The 23,866-nt window shown below is 37.8% G+C and overlaps 1 protein-coding gene across 1 annotated transcript in view; it reads left to right on the top strand.

Annotated features, from left to right (window-relative positions):
- The window catches only part of naaladl2 (N-acetylated alpha-linked acidic dipeptidase like 2), a 753,458-nt gene that overhangs the window by 715,653 nt on the left and 13,939 nt on the right, over positions 1-23,866 (top strand). Inside the window, exon 16 of the mRNA XM_084722364.1 lies at positions 11,418-11,616. Coding sequence (XP_084578490.1) covers positions 11,418-11,616 — 199 coding nt within the window. The remainder of the gene's footprint in view (positions 1-11,417; positions 11,617-23,866) is intronic.

Below are 23,866 nucleotides of genomic sequence, written 5' to 3'. Positions count from 1 at the left end.
GTCAAAATGACAGTAAGAGATATCTGTAATTCAGTTTCGACTGATCAAAACTGAATTACAGATATCAGCAATGACGTCACTGACACTCAACTCGTCACACGCCCTAAATGACAATTACAGATATCTGTAATTCAGTTTTGATTAGGCAGAATGAAAGTTAAAGATATCTCAAATGTAATTATGACGACTCAGAATTTTTGTGCAAGACGTCGCTCATGCGAGGCCTCCCATTCGTTGCTCATTATGACAAGCTTTCCATTCGATATCAGCTTAGTAAACAATACAATGGAACTGTTAACAGAAAAAATACACGAGGAGAGGAGAAAGCAGAAAAAATGATGGTTGCTGTTATAGATAAAATAGTTAGAAAATGCCATGAAATAAAACAAGCATACAACCAAGGAATTTATGGCAAACAACAGCTTGAATGGGTTTGAATGGGTGTGATTCATTGAATAACAAACCGCTCCATGTCCCACTTTTACAGATATCTGCAACATCATTTTGCCTAGTCAAAACTCTAACTCAAGATATCTGCAATTACATTTTGACTAGGCAGAAGGAGAGTTAAAGACATCTCCAATTTTGAGATATCTCTAATGAGAATTCATTTCAAGATATCTGTAACTCGATGATAGATATCTGCAATTAAACTACGACTATCCCTAATTCTAGTTTGAGATGTCTACAACATAATTTTGAGTAGTCATAATTCCACTTCAAGGTATCCACAGCATTATTCTGACTAGGCAAAACTCAATTTAAGATATCTCTGTAGATATCTTGGGGGGTTGAAGATATCTTGAACTGAAATTACGCCTAGTCAAAATTATGTTGTAGATATCTCTAACTGTCACCCAGGGGACCAGGGTTCATGTCATGTATGAAACCAAAATGTTATTAAAAAACTTTTGTCATGTCAGTGACATGTGACTTTCGTAGACATGGTAACCCCCAACTTGGTTTTATCCTAAACCTAATCATGTAATTCTGTGTCTAAACCTAACCAAACTGTGACTATTGCATTGCTACAACATGTTAAAAATGGTTTTCTGACTGTGTCAGATACAACAGCTGGAGGGCTCCTTCTGCCTCAGTATCAGACACAGAGGGGTGGTGACACTTGGTCAATATGTGACGAGTTGGGATGTGAACATGTTGCAAATATCTTGAATGCATTTATGCATTGAATGGATACAATGGATTTTGTCCCTCATCTTTAAGAGTGTATTTTGCACAGACAGGATTACTTCATGCCCACTGCAGAAATCTTTCGGCATATATATGACATGTGAGTATTGTATTAATTAGACTCTAAAAAGCAGAAGGTGTCCTCTGAAAAGAAATGATACCTCACAGGCCTACTGACAAGCCAGGAGCTGTTCAAGTCATAGTCAAAGGCGTCATGGCTGCCCTGCATGGAATATGCATTCATGCATATAACATGTATATGGATTTGCATTTCAGTATGCATTTACTTAACTAAATTTAGAACATGAGCACAGTGAACACAAAAAGCTTCTATATAGAATATGCATTTAGCGTGCGGTAACTTAGGAAGCTGTTCCTTGTTTGTACTGAGTAGTACATGTTGTAAACACAAATACGTGGTATGACTAATTGATCAGAACATGTGATTAACATTTCAGAAGGAGAACTGGATGGTAGTTTGATTACACCAAGTCATTTACAATGCATTAGAGTAGAATAGCGAAGTGAATAGGAGCTGTATGAAAGAGACATTGATCTCTTGTATTTATGGGAATCTACTTTTTTATATATATATCCGAGTTCCTTTTACTGCTCTGTTTTTTTTCTTGTGCATATTACAGGCACAAACCATCAACCAGTCCAATCCATGCACTAAATGGAGACCTGATTGATACAAATACTTTGCAATTTGGTTAGACAGAGATTGTCCTACAAAAACTCATGTTCTGTGTCTTGCTCAAAAGTTTAAAAATTAAATCACACTGAAATCTTCTATGGAGACAGAGCTCCTTTATAATCTTTATAAAATCCACCATACTACCTATATTGGATGTAACAGTTAGTTCCGACTAAGTAAAATGATTGGACAAGAGACAATCCTTAATGCTGCTATAGAGTACAACAACATCACTGGGACTTTAACCTACATGTATCACTCTGCCTTAAAGATGTTCTATAAACATTAGCCTACATTTATGTCACAGTGACTAACCATAGAGACGGGAGGAGACAGGGCTTATTACTGTGCGATTGCTGTCCCACACTTTTTATTTGGTATGGTATGATAATCACCTAAAAAGACAATATTGTGTACATGTATATGTTTCCTTTACATTCTGATTAGAGTGCCTTTTGAGCTATCCAGTCACCTATTTTTTGCTTCTAAAACTGTTTTGTTTTGCCTCACTTGTTCATATGAATTCAGTCATACTGTCTGCCTCTGGAGTCATTGCTTCTGAGTAATGTTAGTAGAACTAAAACACCAAACTATATTTGCCACCACAGGACCTTTTGCTTTTTTCCCTGCCCAAGACAAAAGTCCATTTGTAATTGCAATGGACGTGCCTTAGAAAGAAGGCTTTACTGTTACATGAGAAGTAGACACACATTTCGGAAAGTCTCAAAAATATAGTCTAGCCTTGACTTCAATGAACACTTTTCTTTAAACAGCTACGTGCATAAACATAAAGCAGTGAATCATTCAGGTTCCATCTTATAATCTGTGACTTAAATAATGTCCCCTCACTGATCACCAAGGACATCACAGCCAGCAAACTGAACAAAAGAAATAAGTGAATTCATCATTTTCTTGCATTAGAGGATATCTCTCCTACTCTGTTTGCTAACAGTTCCACATACGCAACACGTGGATCAGCAGAGAAACATCATTAAACTCCACTGTCTACATCCATTCTAACTGCAGGAGCAGGATGGAGGCTCATGCACATGAGTCACACTGATACTGATTCATAAACAGCACCAATCCTTCCTCACAGCTTTATAAACCTGACAAAAAGAATATGTATGCATATTTCTGTTTGTGTGCACTCAAGACTCGTGGTCATAAATCCATATGTTTATGCATCTGGCCCCGGGTCTCACTTCACATTTTTCTGTAATTTGAAAAGAATTTTAACAGACATACTTTCACAAACAGAAAGTTTGAAGGCATAACATGCAACATTTTCCTTAAAGAAAATTCTATTTGGTGTTCTCAGGACACTTTGGACCAACCCAAAATGTTGATGTTTGACTTCTTGGCATCTTTCTGGTGCGTTTATGAACAGCTGGAAAAAATCCTACTGATTCTACCTTTAAGCAAAAACAAATACAAAATAACAAACCTTCATGAATGTACAGCAGCCTAAATATGGCCAAAAGATTATTTTCTTTTAACATATTTTGGCTTTTTTGTCTTCTTGTTCAAATATATGATAAGAATTGGAGGCAGGATTCTTTAAGAACATACATCAGTTTAGCTGAATGAAAATGAATTAAACTTACATGAAATCCAGTGCCAGCATTTATAATCATGTATCTGCCAGGGTACTAAAAAATACAACTATTATATCGAATAAAAGCATCACCCTGAAGCTCCTTTGTATTTCTCTCTCCTCTCCCTGCTATCACAGGAGGCCAAGTCCCAACTGTATACCCAAATACAAACACAGACACACACGTCCCTGTGTGTCAAAAGATGTGATGGATTACAACAATCAAACAATATTTCATGAGTCCCAGCTGGCTGCAAGGAGCCAGAGCCATTTAAATTTATAGGAGAGAACAGTTCTCTTTGTCTATTTTTGTCCCCACTGTCTTCCCCTCTCCTCTGAGTCATTCTCTGTTCCCAATGTGAAGTGACACACTCTGATCCAAAGCAACACAAACACACACCGAGGTCTGTTGATTGAAACCAGTATGATACATGTTATCAGTTCACTGTCTTGTTTTGATTCAAATTAAAGTTATAAACTATATGTAATTCGTACTTTCTGCTGCTATGATCTCAGACTTTATAAGAAGAAAGTCCTTTTTACATCAGTCCTAAACAAACCAATGAACCTTTCACACCAATAAGTAGTGCCCACATTTTTTTCATGCAAAATAATCACCAAAAAGACCATTAATATTGGGACATTCTGTAAAAGCTAGTGATGTACAATGAAAAAATTTTATGTCCATCTACAATATGTCATACACAGTTATAGTGTGGCTAAACTTGTCAAGAGAGCATGGTTGCAGTTGAATAACAGTAATAATGGATGATATCACTCATAGGTTTCTGAAGAGTCACTGTGAAGCTGACAGTGTGGTGGCTCTCTCCATCGCTGTCCTGGCAGTGCCTGACTTGGCTAACTCCTGGCTAATCCAAAAATGGGCAAAGACGTGGGGCATGAGCGGAGAGTGGAGCTGTGAGCTGTACTATGAAGTGAGATAAATATATCAGCAAGGAATGTTGAGTCTAAAGTTTTCATTGTCACGAAGGTGCCTCTTTTAACCTGGCTAGATCACCATAGTAACTGATGCTGAAGTCATAACCAGGTTGGGAACAGGTTATGTTCAGTTTCAGATTAAATCGCTGTAAAAAGCACCGCTTTTTGTTTTGTCATGTTAGAAATAAACAGCAGCAATAGGGTCACATTCAGTCGAAGAGTCATTTTCTGACAGCATTCTTCCTTATTTGCAGCAACAGCGTTGCTTTTTATTGTAATATATTTTTCATATTCTCCATAGTTCACCGTTACAGCAACTTATTCATCTTGACTGAAGTGGGCAGCTCACAATCATTTCACTTTGTGTGGAAGAAGAGTCTCATGACACACCAAACTCTTTTTTATGTGAGCGCACACAGAGTCTGAAGAAGAAAAGCTGGGTTACAAAGCAAGTTGATAACCACTGCCATGATACCTGTTATCTCTGAGGTTTTAGGTTTTGTTGAACTGCTCATGCAAAAAAAAAAGCCTGGTTGTGTTAAGCTTCCTTCATAGTACAGCCCTCTGAGGTTAGTAAAAAAGGCATCGATTTAACAACTAACCTGTGACAGCACCCACAGTTAAAGTGGCCACACACAATTATGCATAACTTACAGTATTATTTAAGTATTATTCTTAACATTATAATTCTTAATGTAACACTCAGCTAAGCTCTGAATTTTAATCACAAAGCCAACAGTCAGTGTGGGTCAAAATGCCATAACAGGCTGTTTTATTACAAAGGGTCACGAAACATCAATTAAAAAGGTTAAAAAGTAGCATGTCTCGCTGCAGGGGGTGGTTGCACACCAGTCAGCAGACTGGCGCACTGGTAGTATACTATAAGTGAACAAAACAAAAAATAATTGAATACCAAAACTAGAAAACAAAATAAACCCTCTTTACCCGAACAGAAACACACCCAAACTAATACCAGTGCCACAGCAAACCTTAAAAGGATAACACCACAAATCAACAGGTGAACTTCCACTGCACCAGCTGCTCCTGTGACCAAAGGCCGCAAAACTGTAGGTTAGCCAAATACTCAAACTACTAAACTCAATAAACAAAATCCAAATAGTACAAGTTGTAAACGGCAACCAGCACTTTCCCCGTAAATTTAACAGAGCACATGTTAAATCTCAGTCTACACACATGCAAACAATGCTTGATAATAAGGAGACATTCTCATACCTTGCCACTGGCATTATTCTGGGACTGCTAGGACCCTTTACAAAAGAAAGAATACATTATTGGCAGACCCACATTTTTAAGATTCCATACTTACACAATATATACAAATAAATTACCTACATTACCTTTAAAATCAATCCAGCACCCCAGGGTGCATTTTGCACCCCTACATTACCTCTACAAACAAATTTGTTTGGCTTACCAAGGAAGCATGAGCACCAGAGTGATCTCAGTAGCATGAGTGAAGCTTACACACCTGTGCTTCATGGGCCTCTTAACAACTCAGGTGCTCTCCTCCTGATTGGCCAATTGTACCTGACTCTCAGTATCCCCCTGCTACATTAATAATAATAATAAGAAGAAGAAGAAGAAGAAGAAAAAGAAGAAGAAGAATATAAAAACTTTATTTATATGTCACTGTTTACAAAGTGCTCCCCAAGCATAAAAACAAAAGTATCATAAAACAAAAGTATCATAGTGTATTACACACCAGAGTAATGTCAATGTGATCAACAAATAAACAAAGATAAAAGACAATAAGTTAAATAGAATAAAACAAAGACATCAGATTAAGAGACTCTTCAGTATTAAAAGCCATTCTATGAAAGTAAGTTTTTAAAAGAGATTTAAAGGAGGACTGAAAAGTCGCTTGCCTGACTCTTAAAGGAATCAGATTCCACAATGGTGGAAGCCCCACAGTAAATGCCCTACTGGCCTCTGTAACAAGCCGTACTCTGGGGATGGAGAGCAACAGCTGCTCAGGAGACCTAAGCGCATGAGGAAGGATGTAAGGGGAGAGAAGGTCAGTGGTGTAGGATGGAGCTTTCAAAAACAAACAGCAATATTTTCAAATCAACCCTGAACACCACAGGTAACCAGTGCAGTGAGGTGAGAAGAGGGGAAATGTGCTCATATTTTCAGCTTCTAGTTAGAACTTGTGCTGCAGATTCTGAACATGTTGTAAGTGATTCATGGACTTCTGTGGCAGTCCGGCGAATAAAGAGTTGCAGTGGTCTAAATGAGTGGAAACAAAAGTATGGATTAAAGTTTATGAGTCACTAAATGACAGAAATGATCTCTTGTTTTTTGGTTTCTAAGACTCAAAGATTTATGTTTGTCCAAAGAAGAGCAGTTCATTATCTCAACAAAAGATTTGTAGTTAGATAAATGTGTTCAGAAATGTGTTTGGTTCAAACCTCAAAAATCTATTTCAGCATGTTGCCTTTAACTTTGAGTTTTCTCAGCTTTTTCATTTTTATAGTGTGGATCTACAACAATGATAAATGAAAATTAAAATGCTAAAAAACAACAACAAACTGTATTCATTCCCATATCATTTGTCAAAGCCACATGGAGCCACTGGATAGTGGCTAAAGAGCTGCATGCAGCTGCAGAGCCACAGGTTTCAGACCCCCTGAGCCAGAAAGACCAAAACCATTTTTTGTACCAGGATGTAAACATGTTTATTTCTGCTGTAAAGTTGAGCATTTTAATATGGAGCTCTATGAGAACTGACTCACTTTGGAAGCCAGCCTCAGGGGGGCATTCAAGGAACTGCAGTTTTTGGTACTTCTGCATTGGGCTCATTTTTCAGGTTGCCCTCTTGGTTTGACCCATCCATCTACTTCAACCCATACTTTATCACGTGACTTCCTTCTATGCTCCTGTCATATTTACTACAGCCACTAGAGGTCGCTGCCCATTGTGCACACATAGTTGTAGCTTAAACAACAACAGTGTTTGAGGCTCTGACCCGGTGAGCGATCTTGTAGTGAAGAGGTGATGAGTTGATGGCAGACAGGTGTGCTGACTGCAGATGATGAGCAGATGTGCTGGATGAGCAGAGCTGAGTGAGTTAGAGACACACACAAACAGACAGAGGGAGAACGAGATACATGGGAGCACGAGGAGATGCAGGGTAATCTCTGTGACAGTATGTATCATTTTAGGCTTCCATAAGACATAGTCAGCTGCTCCTTCATGAAGTCAGGGTACTTTGCCCCAAGTTCACAAGTAGCAAGTGAAACTCTTTGAATGGCGTTCCATTTTACTTTTTCTGGCAGGAGGTTGGAAATTTTTTAGTTCCACATTGTCTGGAATGCAGCAGTTCCACTGTTTTCACTTTTGCTTTTGTATTTTACCAGCTGTCCTTCTTATACATCTCCATGTGCACAGACACTGAAATGATCTTGACTTTGTTTTGAACAAATCACACACTGCAGATGTAAACTTTTTTTTTCTATTGGGCCAAAACTGATGTTGTTGGTGAATCCTCCTCTTTTATATTCAAATATAATCCAGTCCGTCCAGGATTTTGCAGGCTTTTAGAGAGGGACCTGTCTGCAGGGAAGATGGTAGACAAGGGCACCACCACAGTTCTACTCCATACCGAAAGTCCAAACCGGAATTATGCAGTATGGAGCGGCAAATGGCAAAAAATATCCACAAAAGAAGACCAACTTCCAGTTGTGACTTCCGGTATGGAGCAGGGCAATGGCAGTGCCCTTGTCCACCATATTCCCTGCAGACGGGTACTCTTGGGCTTTTGGGGGGATTTCATGGCAGCTTTTCTCAAAAACTGTGATCTGCGTTGCAATGTTTTTAGGTGTCTTTGCAAAGAAATTGGAGGAACAAGCTAAATTGCATGAAAAAAGTTGTGTTTTACCGTTTTATTTTATTATTTTTTTTGTTTTTGTTTTTTTTTGGTTTTTTTTACAATTCATTAAAAACCAAAAGCAACTTGATCCAGGGAGTGTTTAAAGTAAGCCTACCAAAAAGGCTCAGAAAGTAGCAAAATCTTTTTGCAGCTAAAAAAACAAGCAAAAAATTATAAAATGTAAAAGTGCACAAATTGTTCATAAATGTCAGTAATAATGATAAAACCTGTGTCCTTTTCAGTAACCATGACAAAATAAAAAAATAAAAGTCCCAAAAAATACAAAAAAAAAAAAAAAATTAAGTTGATTTATTGAGATAGACATTTGCACAAGTGACTGCTATGATTGGTGGAAATTGCGGGAAGCTACAATGATTGGTCAAATTTGTGGTAATTGAGCAAAATTGTGGGGACTGGTTGAATTTGCAACTTCCTGGAAGGACTGGTAAAGTGTCCAATGTAAAAGACTGAGCCACACGTCACAATGACATGCACCTTTTCAAATATTCAGCCATATGTGCAGTAGTTGAATCACATCTGTTTATGCAGTGATGTAAACAGCTGACCTGCAGAACTGCAGACTGGCATTTCTTCAGTTCATGAACTGTAAAAACATCTAATTCTGATTAACTGAATGTAAACAGTTTAGAGCTGAGCACATGAACATGAACCTGTGTGCTCATACAAACAGTAACACAACAGATTTCAGCCTTTCTAGCACAGGCCCTTTGGATCCAGCCAGATATCATTTGATAGGGCCAAGAATACAAGCCAATTAACTGTAAATGTGAGGTAATTGATTTGCGGTGCCAAATGTACTGTAAAACAAGCCAGCTTTGTGTTGACAGGCTAATGAGGATAGCACTGCGTGAGTAACTGTGTGTGAGTGTGTGTGGAGGCCAGTGGAGTAAATTGATCAGCAGACAGGAGGAGAGGGTCTGTTTAGTTTAGTGTACTGAGTGTATGTATTCATATGGGGTCTGAAGGAGAGACATGGGAGCTAAGCTATACATTATGGCCTGAGTTAATGTATTTATACAAGAGTATTTGTCTGTGTCAAATGATATTCTGAGGGTGTTACTCAGAGGATGGAAAGGTCAAGTACAACTGATATATATTATACCGTGGGAGGTATGAAATTGCTATTCGAAGGTGTAGGACAATAAACATCATGAGGTGTTGCACATGATTTCAGCCAACAGTTGATACCAAGATGGCAAACACATGTGACCAGCAGCTTGACTGTTTTCAAAACTGCACTGCCTGTATTCTCACATGCACCACTGCACATCAACATATAACAGTTTTGTTTAGAAGACACCGGCTTCCTGTTTACTCTCCTACTGAGAAGAAAATCCTCATGCTGATTGAAGGTCAGGTTTAGTTTTTTAGTCCACAAAACATTTTTTTTCAACACTTGTTTTCACAGGAAAACAGGATTGCAGAATCTCCCACACAATGGAAGTGGATGGTGACCACTTTTCAAATTTAAAAAAACTAAAACAAACAAACAAAAAATATATATATAAATGCCTCCACACTGCTCGTCTGATGTAATCAAAGTCTCCTAAAGCCCCAACATTCCAATCTGACTTGAAATATATCATTTACACATCAGGCCTCATGCAAGACCACTTGTACAAACACATTTGTTCTTAAGTTTGGTGAATGCAACAAGTTCTCCTAAATCACTTGTACACAAGTTTTCTCATATTTTGAATTTTCTTTCAGATACAAACAGAATTTACGAGGTCCAGACCTGTCAGAGTCATGGGCAGTCAGTCTGCTGGTATCACAACAAAGGTTTTTCACCAATGACTGTAGATTTCCTCAGTCTGAAGACATTTTGACTTTGAAAAGCAAATGACACTTATGACTTCATTATGTTGATATTATCCTTTTTGGCTACATTTCAAATTATAATGTAATTGTAAAATTACAGCATGCAGGTTTATGAAGTTGCTGTTCATCCTCATGCAACATCCTCACTCAGTCCTCTGTCCCCATGATGAAAACTTCCCCTTGACCTCCTCCTCTCGCTGCAGTCATCAATTGCTTTGCTGTGGCAAGTCATTTTTTTTTTAAGTCATTTTCATAATGCGACATTTCTTCTTTATATCAGTGAGAGTCTGACCCTCAGGTAACACAGCATTGTTTCTTTGCTTTAGCAGGTCTTTACTTCCACTGCTGACGCTGTTAAAATAACAAATTTTCCTGCATGGATCTCTAAAAGCAGGACATCAAACTCGTAAAGTTCCTTTTACTCTTTAATGCCACTTTCATGAATGAACACTTCCTGACTTGTGGGACAGGAAGTGAGCCTTATATGGTATTATTGGGGCATTAATTACGCTCATGAACGTGCACTCAGATACACACAGGTGGATCATTTACACAGTTATCTGAAGTTACGAGCATTTGTTGAATCTGATGTGACATGTTTGTACGAGCCCACCATACCACCAAATGAAAGAGAAATTTAAGATAAGAATAACAAAATGTTCTTGCATGAAGCCCAATGTTTTTAGCTTGAATCTTCACTTTAGATCCTTAGCTTGGAGTTACATTCACATGTGCATGCACACTGAATCTTGGGGCTTTAGGAGACTTGGACTATGTCAGATGAGCAACATGGTGGCATTTTATTTTATGTTTTTCTTTGATTGTTTGTATTTTCATCTATCACTTCCATTGTTTGGGAGATTCTGTAACACTGTTTTCCTGTGAAACTCCTTTGTTTTGTGGAGTAAAAGACTAAAACAAAACTTCGGTTGGAATAAGGGTGAGAAGATTTTTCTAATTAGAATTTTCATTTTGGAGTCAAACAATGTTTTTGTATCATTCTTATCTTCATATGTTTTTGCTGTGTTTTCTTGCCTAATGCTGCTGATCTGCATGCCTGCCTGTTGTCACCAAAGAAGAAAAACCAAGTATTGTGTTTCACTTCAGAGTGAACAGTCTGCTGGTATGGCATACTTCATCATGAATTTAGTATGCAGTATGCAGTAGTGATTGAGAGTAGTAGGCAGTTAAGGTTAAGGTTAATGTCAGTTTTCTGAGGCCTTGTTTCTGTTCTTCTGTCTGTCTGTTGTACGTGTGTCTAGAAAAGAGCATGGTATCTCAGCCCCTGCTGTCCTCTGCCTCCTCCCTGAGAGACCACGCAGCTTTCTTCCAGTCCGAAACTATGCGGCCAGCAAATGACCCCAAAGAGCGTGACCCATCCCACGTACGGATGCTAAATGATGTACTCCGTGACCTGGAGAAGAGCTTCATCATCCCACAGACACCGCCTGGAGTGTACAGGTAGGAGACAAGTTACTGTCTCAGGGTCGCAGCAGTGGTGTAGTGTGGTAGGAGGTAATGGATAAACTGCCCCCCAACCCACACTCGGTATGGAAATCCCTTAAAAAGTGTGAAATTATGTTACACAAACTCTGAACCTTGAATACAGTTGAATTCAGTGTTTGATATTTTAAAGAGCCTTCTAACAGTGTGTTTCCTGGTGAAACATTATACATTATATATATATATATATATATATATATATATATATATATATACGTTCAGATTGTATTTTTATAGGCCAACAGCTCCTATCTGTATCCTCCAATATGGAAATTAGTTTCATTTTCCATCCCAGCTAGCAGGTCTTAAATCTGAGCTGATTTAATGTTCAGGAGACCAGGACAACATTCATGTTGTTAGGTTTTTCCAACTTTAGCACACTAATGAATGGCTTCTCCTCTCCATTGTTAGCTGCCTCCCCATTGACTGTACGTATGTTCTTGTGCACAAGATATGTATTTATTACACTATATAATCTACTTGGTTACTTTCAAAAATCATAATTGATTACTGAGAATAATTTGAATTAATATCCAAACGTTTCACTTGCACTTTAATAGCCAATCAGGCGATCTGATCACGAACAGGTCAATTGTGGTGTTTGAAAGACAAAATATTTTTAAGATGAAAACGTACTGTTATACTGCTGGTACTGAGTTGGGGCGCTAGAGTTGTTATTTGTTAATGCCAATAGGAGGCACTAGAGTGCTGTGTGTACAGAGGAGCTGCACACAAGCAGACGCTGTTTTACCTGCGCTAAAGAAAGAGCCATGTTGTTGGGCTAAGTTACTCTCTGTCGTTTTTCACCGGAGACTTAATTTTCCCACTATGGTCTGAGACACAACATCAATGACAACCAGGACATGCAAATGAAAAGCAAAACTAAACACTGCAGCAGGATGTCAATAATTAATCATTAATCAATTCATCACTGCTAAAAATTTACCAGTTCAAATTGTATCCATGGATATTTAATGAATAGTCTAGAAATGGCAGTAATAATTACACATTGTTTTTCTGACAGAGCTGTTTGTTGAAGAAGGAAACTTAAAATGACAAAAACAAAACAAGAAACAAATGAAAATGGAAAAAAAAAGATGTTTAGTATCATAAATTGATGAATTAATTATTAATGATTAATTGATTGTTAGTGTTTTCAACTACTGGTTGAGGAAAATGCATACAATTAGCAGTTTATGGAGGTACCTGTGACCTGAATCAGAACAAGACAGTTTGGATGAATTCAAACTGAAGATTTGGACAAACAGAAACTCTTATGAGCTGCTGCTGATAATGAATGAAACATCAATGGCTGAAAAGTAACTAATATTCTCAGGAGTTTTTGAGATAAATACTTTGTACTTAAGTATATTTCTATATTTCTAGTACTTTTACTTTAATTGAGTAATATTTTAGTAAGGTTACAGTACTTATACTTGAGTATGGATTTTCAGAACTCTTTCCACCGCTGCTTTTTGGTTCATAGCAATTTATCAGCTTTGATGCACTTTGACTTTGGTCCTGATCTCCACAGAACTCTGAGCAAGATTTTGCTATGGGACCCTCCTAACTGACTGGAGAGTCATGTAAACCATTTGCCACACAGTCACACCTGACACCTCAGTGCTCCTGCTACAATCCTCCCTCCTTTAAATCAGTTTGCTCCAACTGTTGGTCAAAGAATAAGTAGTAGATTTTATAAAGAACAGAATGAGGTACATAAACAATATTTGTTAAATATAATATTTTGTGTAGAATCTTAAGATAGGTGAATACTGGCATTAACACAAATAAGAAATTTTAGAATATATAAAATGTAGAAAATACTAAAACATAACACTGAGCTTTGGCCCTGCTGTTGTTAATTGTTAGTCAGTTAATTGATTTTAAATTTAATATTTAATCAGCCATCAGTCATTCTCAATCCATTAATTTCCACCCTGCATTAGTTCATAGATGTAATCAGTAGTAGACAGTAACTAAATACATTTACATCAAGTACTGCACTTATTTTGCACTTTGTTCAACTTTTTATCCAACTTTATGCTTCTCCATCACAGAGACAAATACTGTATTTTTAATCCCCAAAAAAGTCTGTTTTCTGACCTTTTAGAGACAGGTGGTTCTCACAGGACAGTGATTCTACAGACATTAAATGGTCTTATAGACCATGAAGCATTGCTGTAGATTAAACCAGCTAACAGTGGCCTCTAAAGTAGTTAGAATGAGCTCAACCTTAAACATCTACAGTATTAAACAGCAGGGACATTAATGCAATAATATTAATGCAAAAATATCAGACATAATAACACTGACATGAACATTTTACTGTAACATGAATACTTTAACCCTAAGTACATTATATTGCCATACTTTGACTTCAGTAAGGTTTTGTAAATGCAGGACTTTTACTTGTAGTGAAGTATTTTTACAGTGTGATATTAGTACTTTTGTTTCAGTAAAGGATCTGAATACTTTTTACACTCCTGGCCACCTCAGTGGAGTAACATCATATCCATATATTGTCTGGACAGACAGACAGACAGACAGACAGACAGGTCTCCACAGAGGCTGCTCACATAAATGTGTAATGTGGTTACTTTTTCTGAGCAACAAATAATAAACACCACTGCACATTGGCACTTATGAAATGTGACAAATAGTTGTATTTCCCTCTCACTTCTATTAGACACAAAGTCATGGAGCAGCCCTGGATGTGTCTGTTAGCTCAGCACATACTGACAGACAGCAGCACATCTAAAACACTGACACCTGCTTTGACACAAGGTAGACGCAGGGCACTTGCCTACCTTGCGGGGCCCTACACCACTTGCAGAGTGTGTGTACTGGGCTGACCAGCTCTGGATGTGTAGATGAAAAATGTATACTTCAGTCTGTTGTTGCTCATTACATCTGGAATTTGAGGTGACACTGAAACGACAGTGTTTTCTCTGGTTTGGTCATTTGTCGTTAATAAACTATTTGGAAAAGATTAAATTGTCAACTGAAGTGTGTTTCTATTGGGATGATTGTATCATGTCCACTTTAGCAGTAAAGAGAGAGATATTTCACTTCAGACAATTGTGACAAGGGTTGCTTATTATTCTGAGAGCATGGTGATGTGAGAATGAATAGGAAGAGCACTGCACCCTGCTCATCCAGAGTATTTACAGTTAGCAGAAGATAGTTTCAATCCATTGACCTCTGCTTTATCAGCCTAGCACACTGTCTCTGTTTGCCATTTCAGAGGCAAGTTGTCTTATCAGTTATTGTGTAAAGATGTTGGGAGACAGTGTTCTTGTCAAGACCACCCAAACTGAGACCAGGTCATGACCAAGACCAGTAGAGTGTACCCTACCCATGCAGGGCAAGATCATGGCAGACCATATCATATAACATAACTTAGCTAGTTAGGTTTGCCAATATCACTTAGATTTAATGATGTGTCCTTATGCTTCCTTTCTAAATGCTAATAATAGTTTGACATGATCCCAGTCATATCAGTTTGTGTTGCATTGCTTTTCCATGATAACTGGATCAGTTTTTAGATAATGATTTTGACTGTAGGGCATGTATAAACTACACTAGTATCTTAAACTTACAGTCATTCAAAAGTGATACCAGTCAAAGACTTGATGCTGTGGATTTGGTCAATCTCACTGGGTCTCACGCAAGAACCACCTCAACATATTTAGAACTTTCCATAGTTATCAGCCATGAGAACTGTAACGCCAAAAGTGAATGAACTTAGAGTCTATCATCTTGTGCTGCATCTGCATAACCTAACATAACCTCTGAGACAGCATTCTCTGGACCACTGCTGCAACCCTCATGTTACGACTCCTGACTTGGACTGCTTTGATGAGCAAGATGTTTCTTGGAATCTTGCTTAATGTCAAACCATTTCCTTTTCATTTTGACATGAGGCCCATTGAGTGCTACCAATGGAAGCTAATGTGTAACAATTCAGGGTCTGACATCTCTTCTGCCACAATGTTGGGTTTGATGTTTGGCTCTCCCTCCACAGTGCAAAGTATTAATGATGAACACACAAAATAGATGTTTTGAAATAGAAGACAGGGTTATTGCATATTGCCCACAACTCATAACTTGCCCAGAATTTCACATGACTGACTTACCATCTTATAGAAAGATGAACCTTGAACGGATACTTGTGTTGAAAGGTGTTTTAGAGCAACTTAAGAATAGTATAGTATATATAGTAGTTCATCCGGAAATGAAAATTCAGTCATTATCTACTCACCTTAATGTCAGCTGAAGGTCAGTTCAGTTTATTTAGACCAAAAAACACTGCTGGAGTGTGTGTGAACTGGGTGTGTGTGATGTGACTGTGTGCAAACAGCATGTTGGGACCTTAGGAGACTTGGATTATACCAGACAAGCAGTATGGAGGCATTTTATGTTTTTTGTTTGTTTTGTTTATTCAGTTGTTTTTTCACATTTGAAAACTGGTCACCATTCACTTCCATTGTTTGGGAGATTCTATAAGATTTATGAGCAAAGTTCTTAATGCAGGAGTTTTACTTGTGTTGGAGTATTTTCATTGTGTGATGTTAGTAGTTAAGATCACTCTATGAAACTTCTACATAGTGCTAAAGGAAAATGATCTGAATACTTCTTCCACCACTAGATGGCTTTATATGGCAGTGAATGTTTTTAAAGAACTAATGTAATTCTGTAATGCATGTTGAATGTTCAATATTTTTAAATGTGATCTGCTGCAAATACGTCATTTAAGAGGCCTTTACTAATTGTAGACTATTTTGTGAGCAAAACCCTTTATTCTGACTGAGGATATAATATTGAGAGATAATGAAATACTGAGCACAGTGATTATAGTTGTGGCCCACTGGTGCTGAATGAATGAAGTGGAAACCTGGTTTATTCAGAACAAGCTGGCAGACAAAGAACAAGGTGGTAGGTTACATCTGTTTGAACACAATGGCCTGTAACCTGCATAGTCGTGACTCATCTAAACAGTTCCTGCTCTGCTTGTGAAACATTTGGAACACACCAGTGGACATTCTGAGAAAGCAGTTCCTGAGGCCAATCCCAGAATTCAAATTTGCAAATCACATTTGGAGTTACAGTAAGGGATTTTCCCAAGTTATTGAGATGGGGAGGGGAGCTGGATCTCATATTTATCCGTTTTAGATATCAGATTATGACTTAGCTTCAGTATCAAAGTAATCTATACGTGGTTGATGTTGGTATAATGAAAACTGCTAGTGCTTGCTGTCTAAGGCAGTGGGAGATCACATTAGGTAGTAGTCATTTCACTGTTGATATTCTGACATTCAACAAGTCTCCTCCTCCATTATTTTTTTAGAAGAAGATGAAGAGAGATAATGAAGACAAAGCAACAGTTTCAGTTTCAGCCTAGCCTACCTGTGGTAAAAATCCGAATAATGACACAAATACTGATATTTTTATTAAATTAACAGCTACAGAAAGTAGCTTTGCAATACACACCCACTTTGGATGCACCCCTAGAATTTATGGGAAAAAAAACATTGCCCTCACCTTCATATAAAATAATGGGATTTGGCATGAATTCTCTCAAGGAAAAGGTATGACCAAAAATAGCAAATCCAGATGGGTCTGGGTGCAGTCAAAGGTGTTTACATCTGCACGGTCTGTAATGTAAGGAGTTTAAAGGAACTAGTTAATGCTGCACAGTGATCACAGATCGCAGGCAGTCTGTGTGCAGACCACAGCGCAGGGGGCTCAGACGAGTGTGTTTAGGAAAGCTGCGCAGTATGTATGGTCTCCTGTATGTCTCTCATTAAAGTTCAGCTTCTGAGACACACCAACAGACTTATTATTGAACATTACACTGTCCAAGTTCCTATGAGCTGGATAGAATATTTAAAGCAAAAAACTCCAGCTGTGACAGAGGCCATGACAATATGAATAATTCTTAAAAAATACACATTTACTCTCAGCAAAAGGAAAAGAATACTCATAATACTTATATTTCTGATCCCTCTCCCCCTGCCCTAATAATTTTCCCAGTCCCTAAATCACATGCAGTCCTATGTTGCTGCCGCTATGATTTAAATCCCTTGTCAGCCTTCTGTGTTGTATTGGGTACATCCACTTCTTTTTTATCTTGTTCTACATATGGAGCAATAATGTAGCATAAAGATTGAGTTTCACATATTTATTCTTTCTGACAAAAACAGGGAAAATGGGAATAACTTACAGATGGCAGTGTTTGATTTTTTTTCCCTCAGCAGCAGCAGCATCTTTTCAGGGCAGAGCAACAGTAATTCATTGGCTCTATATGGTGCATGTACAAGAAAGTGAGAGCTCCGGTTTAGTTGGTGAAATTATTTTAGTCAAACTGTTCTACTAAGACATGAACACAATAAATCATATCAAATCACACTTAGTCAGTGGACAGCTGACCTTGAATGATAGTGAGGGCTTTGTCTCTGCAATTTTATTTCTATCTCATAACAGTAAAACCTCTGTTCTGTTTGCTTTTAGCATCCTCACTGTGTCTGCTAACATACTCTGTCTTCCCCCACGGCACTTTAGCTGTCTACTTTTCAACAAGATTCTAACGGAATAAATGGCCTCTGCTGTTCAGTGTTATTCACAGTTTATGGCAGTAATAGACATGTTAATTGTCCTAGACTGCCATTAGCATCCAAGCTAAAATTAGCTGCTCCATCATGCTCGGAAAGCATTAAGGTTTAATAGCACTCATTTATATAGAAAGTTAGCATTCCCTCACAGGACTAAGACAATTACACAAAGAGCACTGAGCAGTCTTTAAAATGTTTACCTTGATGCTTTATATTGTATTTCAAGCAACAAAATGCTAAGGTAGATTTTTCAGCAACACAAACACATAATGATGACACAAGTGCAATAACACATATTCATGATGTCTCTGATTTGTATTTTTGTGGTTATGTGTGTAATGCTTGTGTTAACTAAACTCTTATTATTATTAAATTGCATACTGAGCCTTAAAACACTTCCCAGAGATTTCTACCCACTGACTATAAGACACTGTGAAGGGTATTTGGTAAGTCACTGCAATCTAGTTGTAAATATTTCAATTCAGAGATACAGTTGCTGCTGACACTGGAATGACATTCAGGATTATTTGATACATAATAGAGGTGGTCACCGGCAGGGCCAGTGGATGATCCTACTGTGTTCAGTTTTAAATGTCACAGTTATACAAGTGCAAAGCTGAACAACTGCATTCTTACTCAACCAACAGAATACTACACAGCTTTGTAAAGGTCCAAGAACTTTTATTGTCATTGTGCAAGCACAATGAAATTGCAGGTGTCTCATCCTCAGATGGTGTAGAAGGTGTAGATGTTTATCACTGCTAAATTAAGCAAAATTTTAATGGAGTTTGGCAGGAAGTGAGACAGGCAGCCACTTACCTCATTGTCCAGAGTGTGTTATTTCAGAGCAGCAGGCTTTTTGTTTTGGGGATAACAGGCTGAACTTGACATTGACAACAGACAACTGACAGTTATAAACAGCTGATCAACTAAAAGTGGAGGACTCGTCACTGCTTGTTATTGTCAGTTTATAGGGTTGTGTGCATCCTGCGCTCCTGCAGGATGCTCCTTTGGGGCGGCAGTAGCTCAGTCTGTTAGGAGTTGGCTTCAGAACTGAAGGGTCGCCAGTTCAAGTCCTTCATGGACCAAAGTATGGAGTGTAGGCTGTTTGCTGGAGAGGAACCAGTTCACCTCCTGAGCACTGCTGAGGTGCCCTTGAGCAAGGTACTGAACCCCTAATTGCTTGGTGCGCTTGACTATATGTGTGTGTGAAGCCCCCTCACTCTCATGTCTGTATGTCCTGTTTGTGCATGTGTGTGTATTTCAGGCCTGTGTATGTATGTACCAAAATTACAGCAGAGTGAAGAGAATGTAATTTCCCCTCGGTGATTAATAAAGTATGCCTTCTTCTTCTTCTTCTGTAGCCTGCCCGTCTCTGCTGTGTCTGGGGACGAGGGGGCGGAAACAACTCACTTCAATCATAGATTGTATATTAAACAGGATTACAGACTATCTAACATATGTGCTATGGCTCCAAATCACTATCTGAACTGCAGTGCTCATTTTTGCACACACAATGGCTACATGTTGCTCTTTTAAAGACTCACACATATTTACTATGAATAAACAGACAGAAGTAAGATATCAGTGATAAAAAGTACAGAAAAGGGACAGCCACTGATGACAGTGCAGAAGCAGTCAGCAGCCATAAGGTGCAATGTGACAGATAAGGAGTAAGCGATGGTGTGTTGGGGTGTTGGATGATGTGGGGTTGGTGTAGACATAGTTTTAATATGTTAGTGGTTTAAAATTACACTGTATAATATTTTAATCAATGATATAGATCATTTAAAAGACTAAAATTTCACAACCAACAATGAAGTCATCACTGAACCAAACCCTACACCAAAACTGGTCGCCCATTTTGCCTTTGGGTAAACCTTTGATTTTCTCCAGGCAGAGGTGACCCAGGCTTAGATTTTGGCCAGAGAGAAAGATTAATAAACATTACAATATCCCTTCAAAATACCCACAAATTGGGAGTTACATTTTACAACGCTTGAACAGCCCCTTGTGCACCTCCCTCCTCTGTTCTTCATGACCCAGGCCAGGTTTCCCTTTTATATAAAATCATTTCAGATAAATCTAACGAATAACTTGGTCTGGCAACTTTGATGTATAAATCTGTGATGATGACTAAAAGAAAGTTTACCAAGACGCACAAAGCCAGACTACCATTTTGCCATTGAGTTTCCATTATAAAGACTTAAACATGGATTAACTCTTTCATGCAACGCAATAGTGCCTTAATGACTAAAACCAAGGATACTCTGGCAAGGTCTCTGACTGTTTACAATTCAACTTGTTTAACGTGATATTATTGTAATGCTGTAAATCCACTTCACACTTGATAAATCAAACCCTCCCTCTTGTTGGGTGTGAATGATATTATCTTAGATGCCATGAATGTTTAAACCAATTCTGTTACATGCCAAGGAAAGTGTGTTATTTGGTCATATGATATATGAGAGGTGGAAATATCTCTCTCTCAGCTACATCAACACTGGTAGCGGGGAAACATCAACAAGTCCTGCCTAACTTGCTCTCTTTATTCACTCATTACATTTATATCCCAGCTGAAGTGTTTGTCTCAGGTACACTTATATTTTTTCTATCCACAGAAATACATGCCTCACAGACTGGCTGATTAAAGTGACTGCAAAGCAAGGTGGAATTGGAACTGACTGACATTTGCTTCAACATTAATTTTTATTCCACTAGTGTACTGGGGTCTACAACAATAAAAAGCCTAACTCATTTTGAAAAAGTTTTATCTAACTTCAAATCTTTTGTTGAGATAATTACCTTTTCTTCTTTGGATAAACTTAAATCTTTGAGTTTTAGACACCCAAAAAAGTTGTATTAAAAAAAGAAAAATCTTTGAGTAAATTCATTGAAGTGAAAGTGAATGATGGTTAAAATTGTAAGATTTTCAGTTGAAACGATTTAACTTTCAGGCACCAAATTAATGACAAATCAGGTTCATAGCTCACTGTGACCAAAACTTTTTTTTTTTTTTTAAGATTATTTTTGGGGCTTTTTATTGCCTTTATTGAGATGGGACAGCTGAGGATATGACAGGAAAGGGGATAGAAAGAGAGGAGATTACTCACAGCAAATTGGCTGCAGGCGGGAATCGAACCAGCAGCCGCTGCAGAGGACTGACAGCCTCTAATACATGGTGTGCACGCCCTACCAACTGAGCTATAAGGGCACTCGCCCCAAATTTTAAAACACATTTTTTGAGTGTCTAAAACTGAAAGACTCAAGTTTAATTAAAGAAGAAAAGTAAATTGTCTCAAAAAAAGGTTACAGGTTGGCAAAAGGTTTACTGCACGGCTGTAAATCTGTTGCAGTACCTTGCCTGGAAACATTTAATTTTTTACTATGTAAATTGATTGTTACATTCTTGAACTGTAAAAATATGTAGCTTATACACCAAAAAATATTTTGTTGACTTAATATTAACTTTGGCTAATCTTTTTGAGCCTCCTTTAGCTGCTGTGGATGCCAAACTAAAAAAAAAAAAGAAAAGTACAGAGGGATAAGAAAATTTATTAGTTGCAGCTCCACACAAATTTATTTTCTTTTTCGGCTAGAAATGTCTCTTTTGATCATAAAGGTTGACCCCTGCTCTAGTGTATTATTATTGGGACACTAAAGGCAGTCAAGATACTTACTGGTATTTACGATTATATGAATCACTCAGATCTTGGATGTTGCAAAAGGAAAAATGTTTTTACTATGTCCCACAGCTTTGGGTGAATAAAAATGCCAATTTAAATAGTTTGATTAAAAAACATTTCAACTCCATTTTCAACTACAATATTTTGAATGGGAAAGACTTAAACTTTGTCTTCCAAAATCAAGGTAATCAATTATATGCTTATGTCCAGAACTCTGACGATGTAGAACTTCCACTGATGCACACCCAGTGTGTTACCCTGATAGTGACAAAAACAAAAATTAGTATGTTCACCTACACATTGCACAGGAACTTCCATATTGGATTTGAAAGTTGACTGCTAATATTTAAAGACACATTTTAGAACTAAAATGCCAACATCCAAAATCAGTGTAGAACTTCCTCATAAACACACACAAGTTCCATTTTTAACATGCTATACTGAAAAGTGTTATCATCCAAAATCAATATGCAGAGCTGCATATTATATCAGGAGCTTCTGTATTAAAAATGGAAGATATCATATTTTGGAATTCAGCACACTATGGAGAGTTAAAGAAAGGAAGGAGAGGAAATGTTACTTCTAACATCAGTATGCTGAATTCCAAAACTGATATGCAAACATCCAAAACCAATCCAGGACAACACCTCCTCATACATAAACAACAAAATGGATTGATTGCCAATGACTCCCAAAATAGCATGTATGACCATTGTACAGTACCGGGACCTTAGGTTACATTATGTCATGTGCCGTTGGTCACACATGGCAATGAAGCGGTCACAGTTTTGTTAGGTTGAGGAAAAGATCATGGTTTGGGTTAAAATAAGCACATTACATTATGTAAGTCACATTACATAATGTGACATTACATATGGAATGTGACATATTTTAAAACTTTAAATGAGTCACTTGGCTTCATTGGTTTCACACAGGACAGCCCAGTCTCCTGGGTGAAAGTCCTATCCTCACTATGCATACTTTTCCAGTCCTTACAGTGTCACCTAAGAAACATTTCACTTCCAGTATCTCAAACTAAGAAAAACAGAAAAGGCTCCCGCACACTGTCTCGCTTTCTGTTAATTTATTAGATATCCAACGACATTTCGGTCTGGACAACCTTCATCAGGTATACTAGCAGCATACAATCATTTCTACGCATATGTAATTGGATTGGATGTTTGTAAATGGAGGCAATTTTTGTCTTTATATATGGGTAGAAATGTTTGTATACTGCTAGTATACCTGATGAAAGTCGTCCAGACCGAAATGTCGTTGGATATCTAATAAATTGACAGAAAGCGAGACAGTGTGCGGGAGTCTTTTCTGTTCTTCTTCAAGTTGAATCTTCCTCCTAAGCACCTGTCATACTTTCAGGTGTGCAGAGACCTTTTTTTGAACATTTTTGAGGATTTTTCCCGTTTTTATCTCTGGCACCCTGAGCGCTTTCAACAACTGTGAGACCTTTACAATGAACTCCTTCCAAGAGATGAATGCGCTTACTAACAATTGCGAGACTTTTGAATTCTCTAATGAAGAATTCTACGTCCAAACGACAGAAGATTATAAAATTAAACTGGAGAAGATGCGGCTAAAAGAAACGCATCTGTTAATGCATGGGTCCACGTTAAGTGAATATTGGAGAAATAAAAAAAATCCCCAGGGGACTACAAATACAGAAAGCCCTCACAATTGGCAAGTCCAACATGAACTTTGTGAAACAATGGGGAGAAATCCTCAACAAGTGCTCACTGGACTTGATGTTATTAATTATTGAACAAGTCACCATGGAAGCTTAAGAATTGAAAAGCCAAATAACTTCACAACAAGAAACAATGAAACAAAAGTTTGGTGATACCTTCACAGACATTGATCGTACAATACAAGATTCTGTTTTGAAATACAAAG

Source organism: Lutjanus erythropterus, chromosome 7, assembly GCF_056507025.1.
Source record: "Lutjanus erythropterus isolate fLutEry1 chromosome 7, fLutEry1.hap2, whole genome shotgun sequence".
Classification (NCBI taxonomy): Eukaryota; Metazoa; Chordata; class Actinopteri; order Lutjaniformes; family Lutjanidae; genus Lutjanus; species Lutjanus erythropterus.
This window is presented reverse-complemented; position numbering and strand designations above follow the sequence as displayed.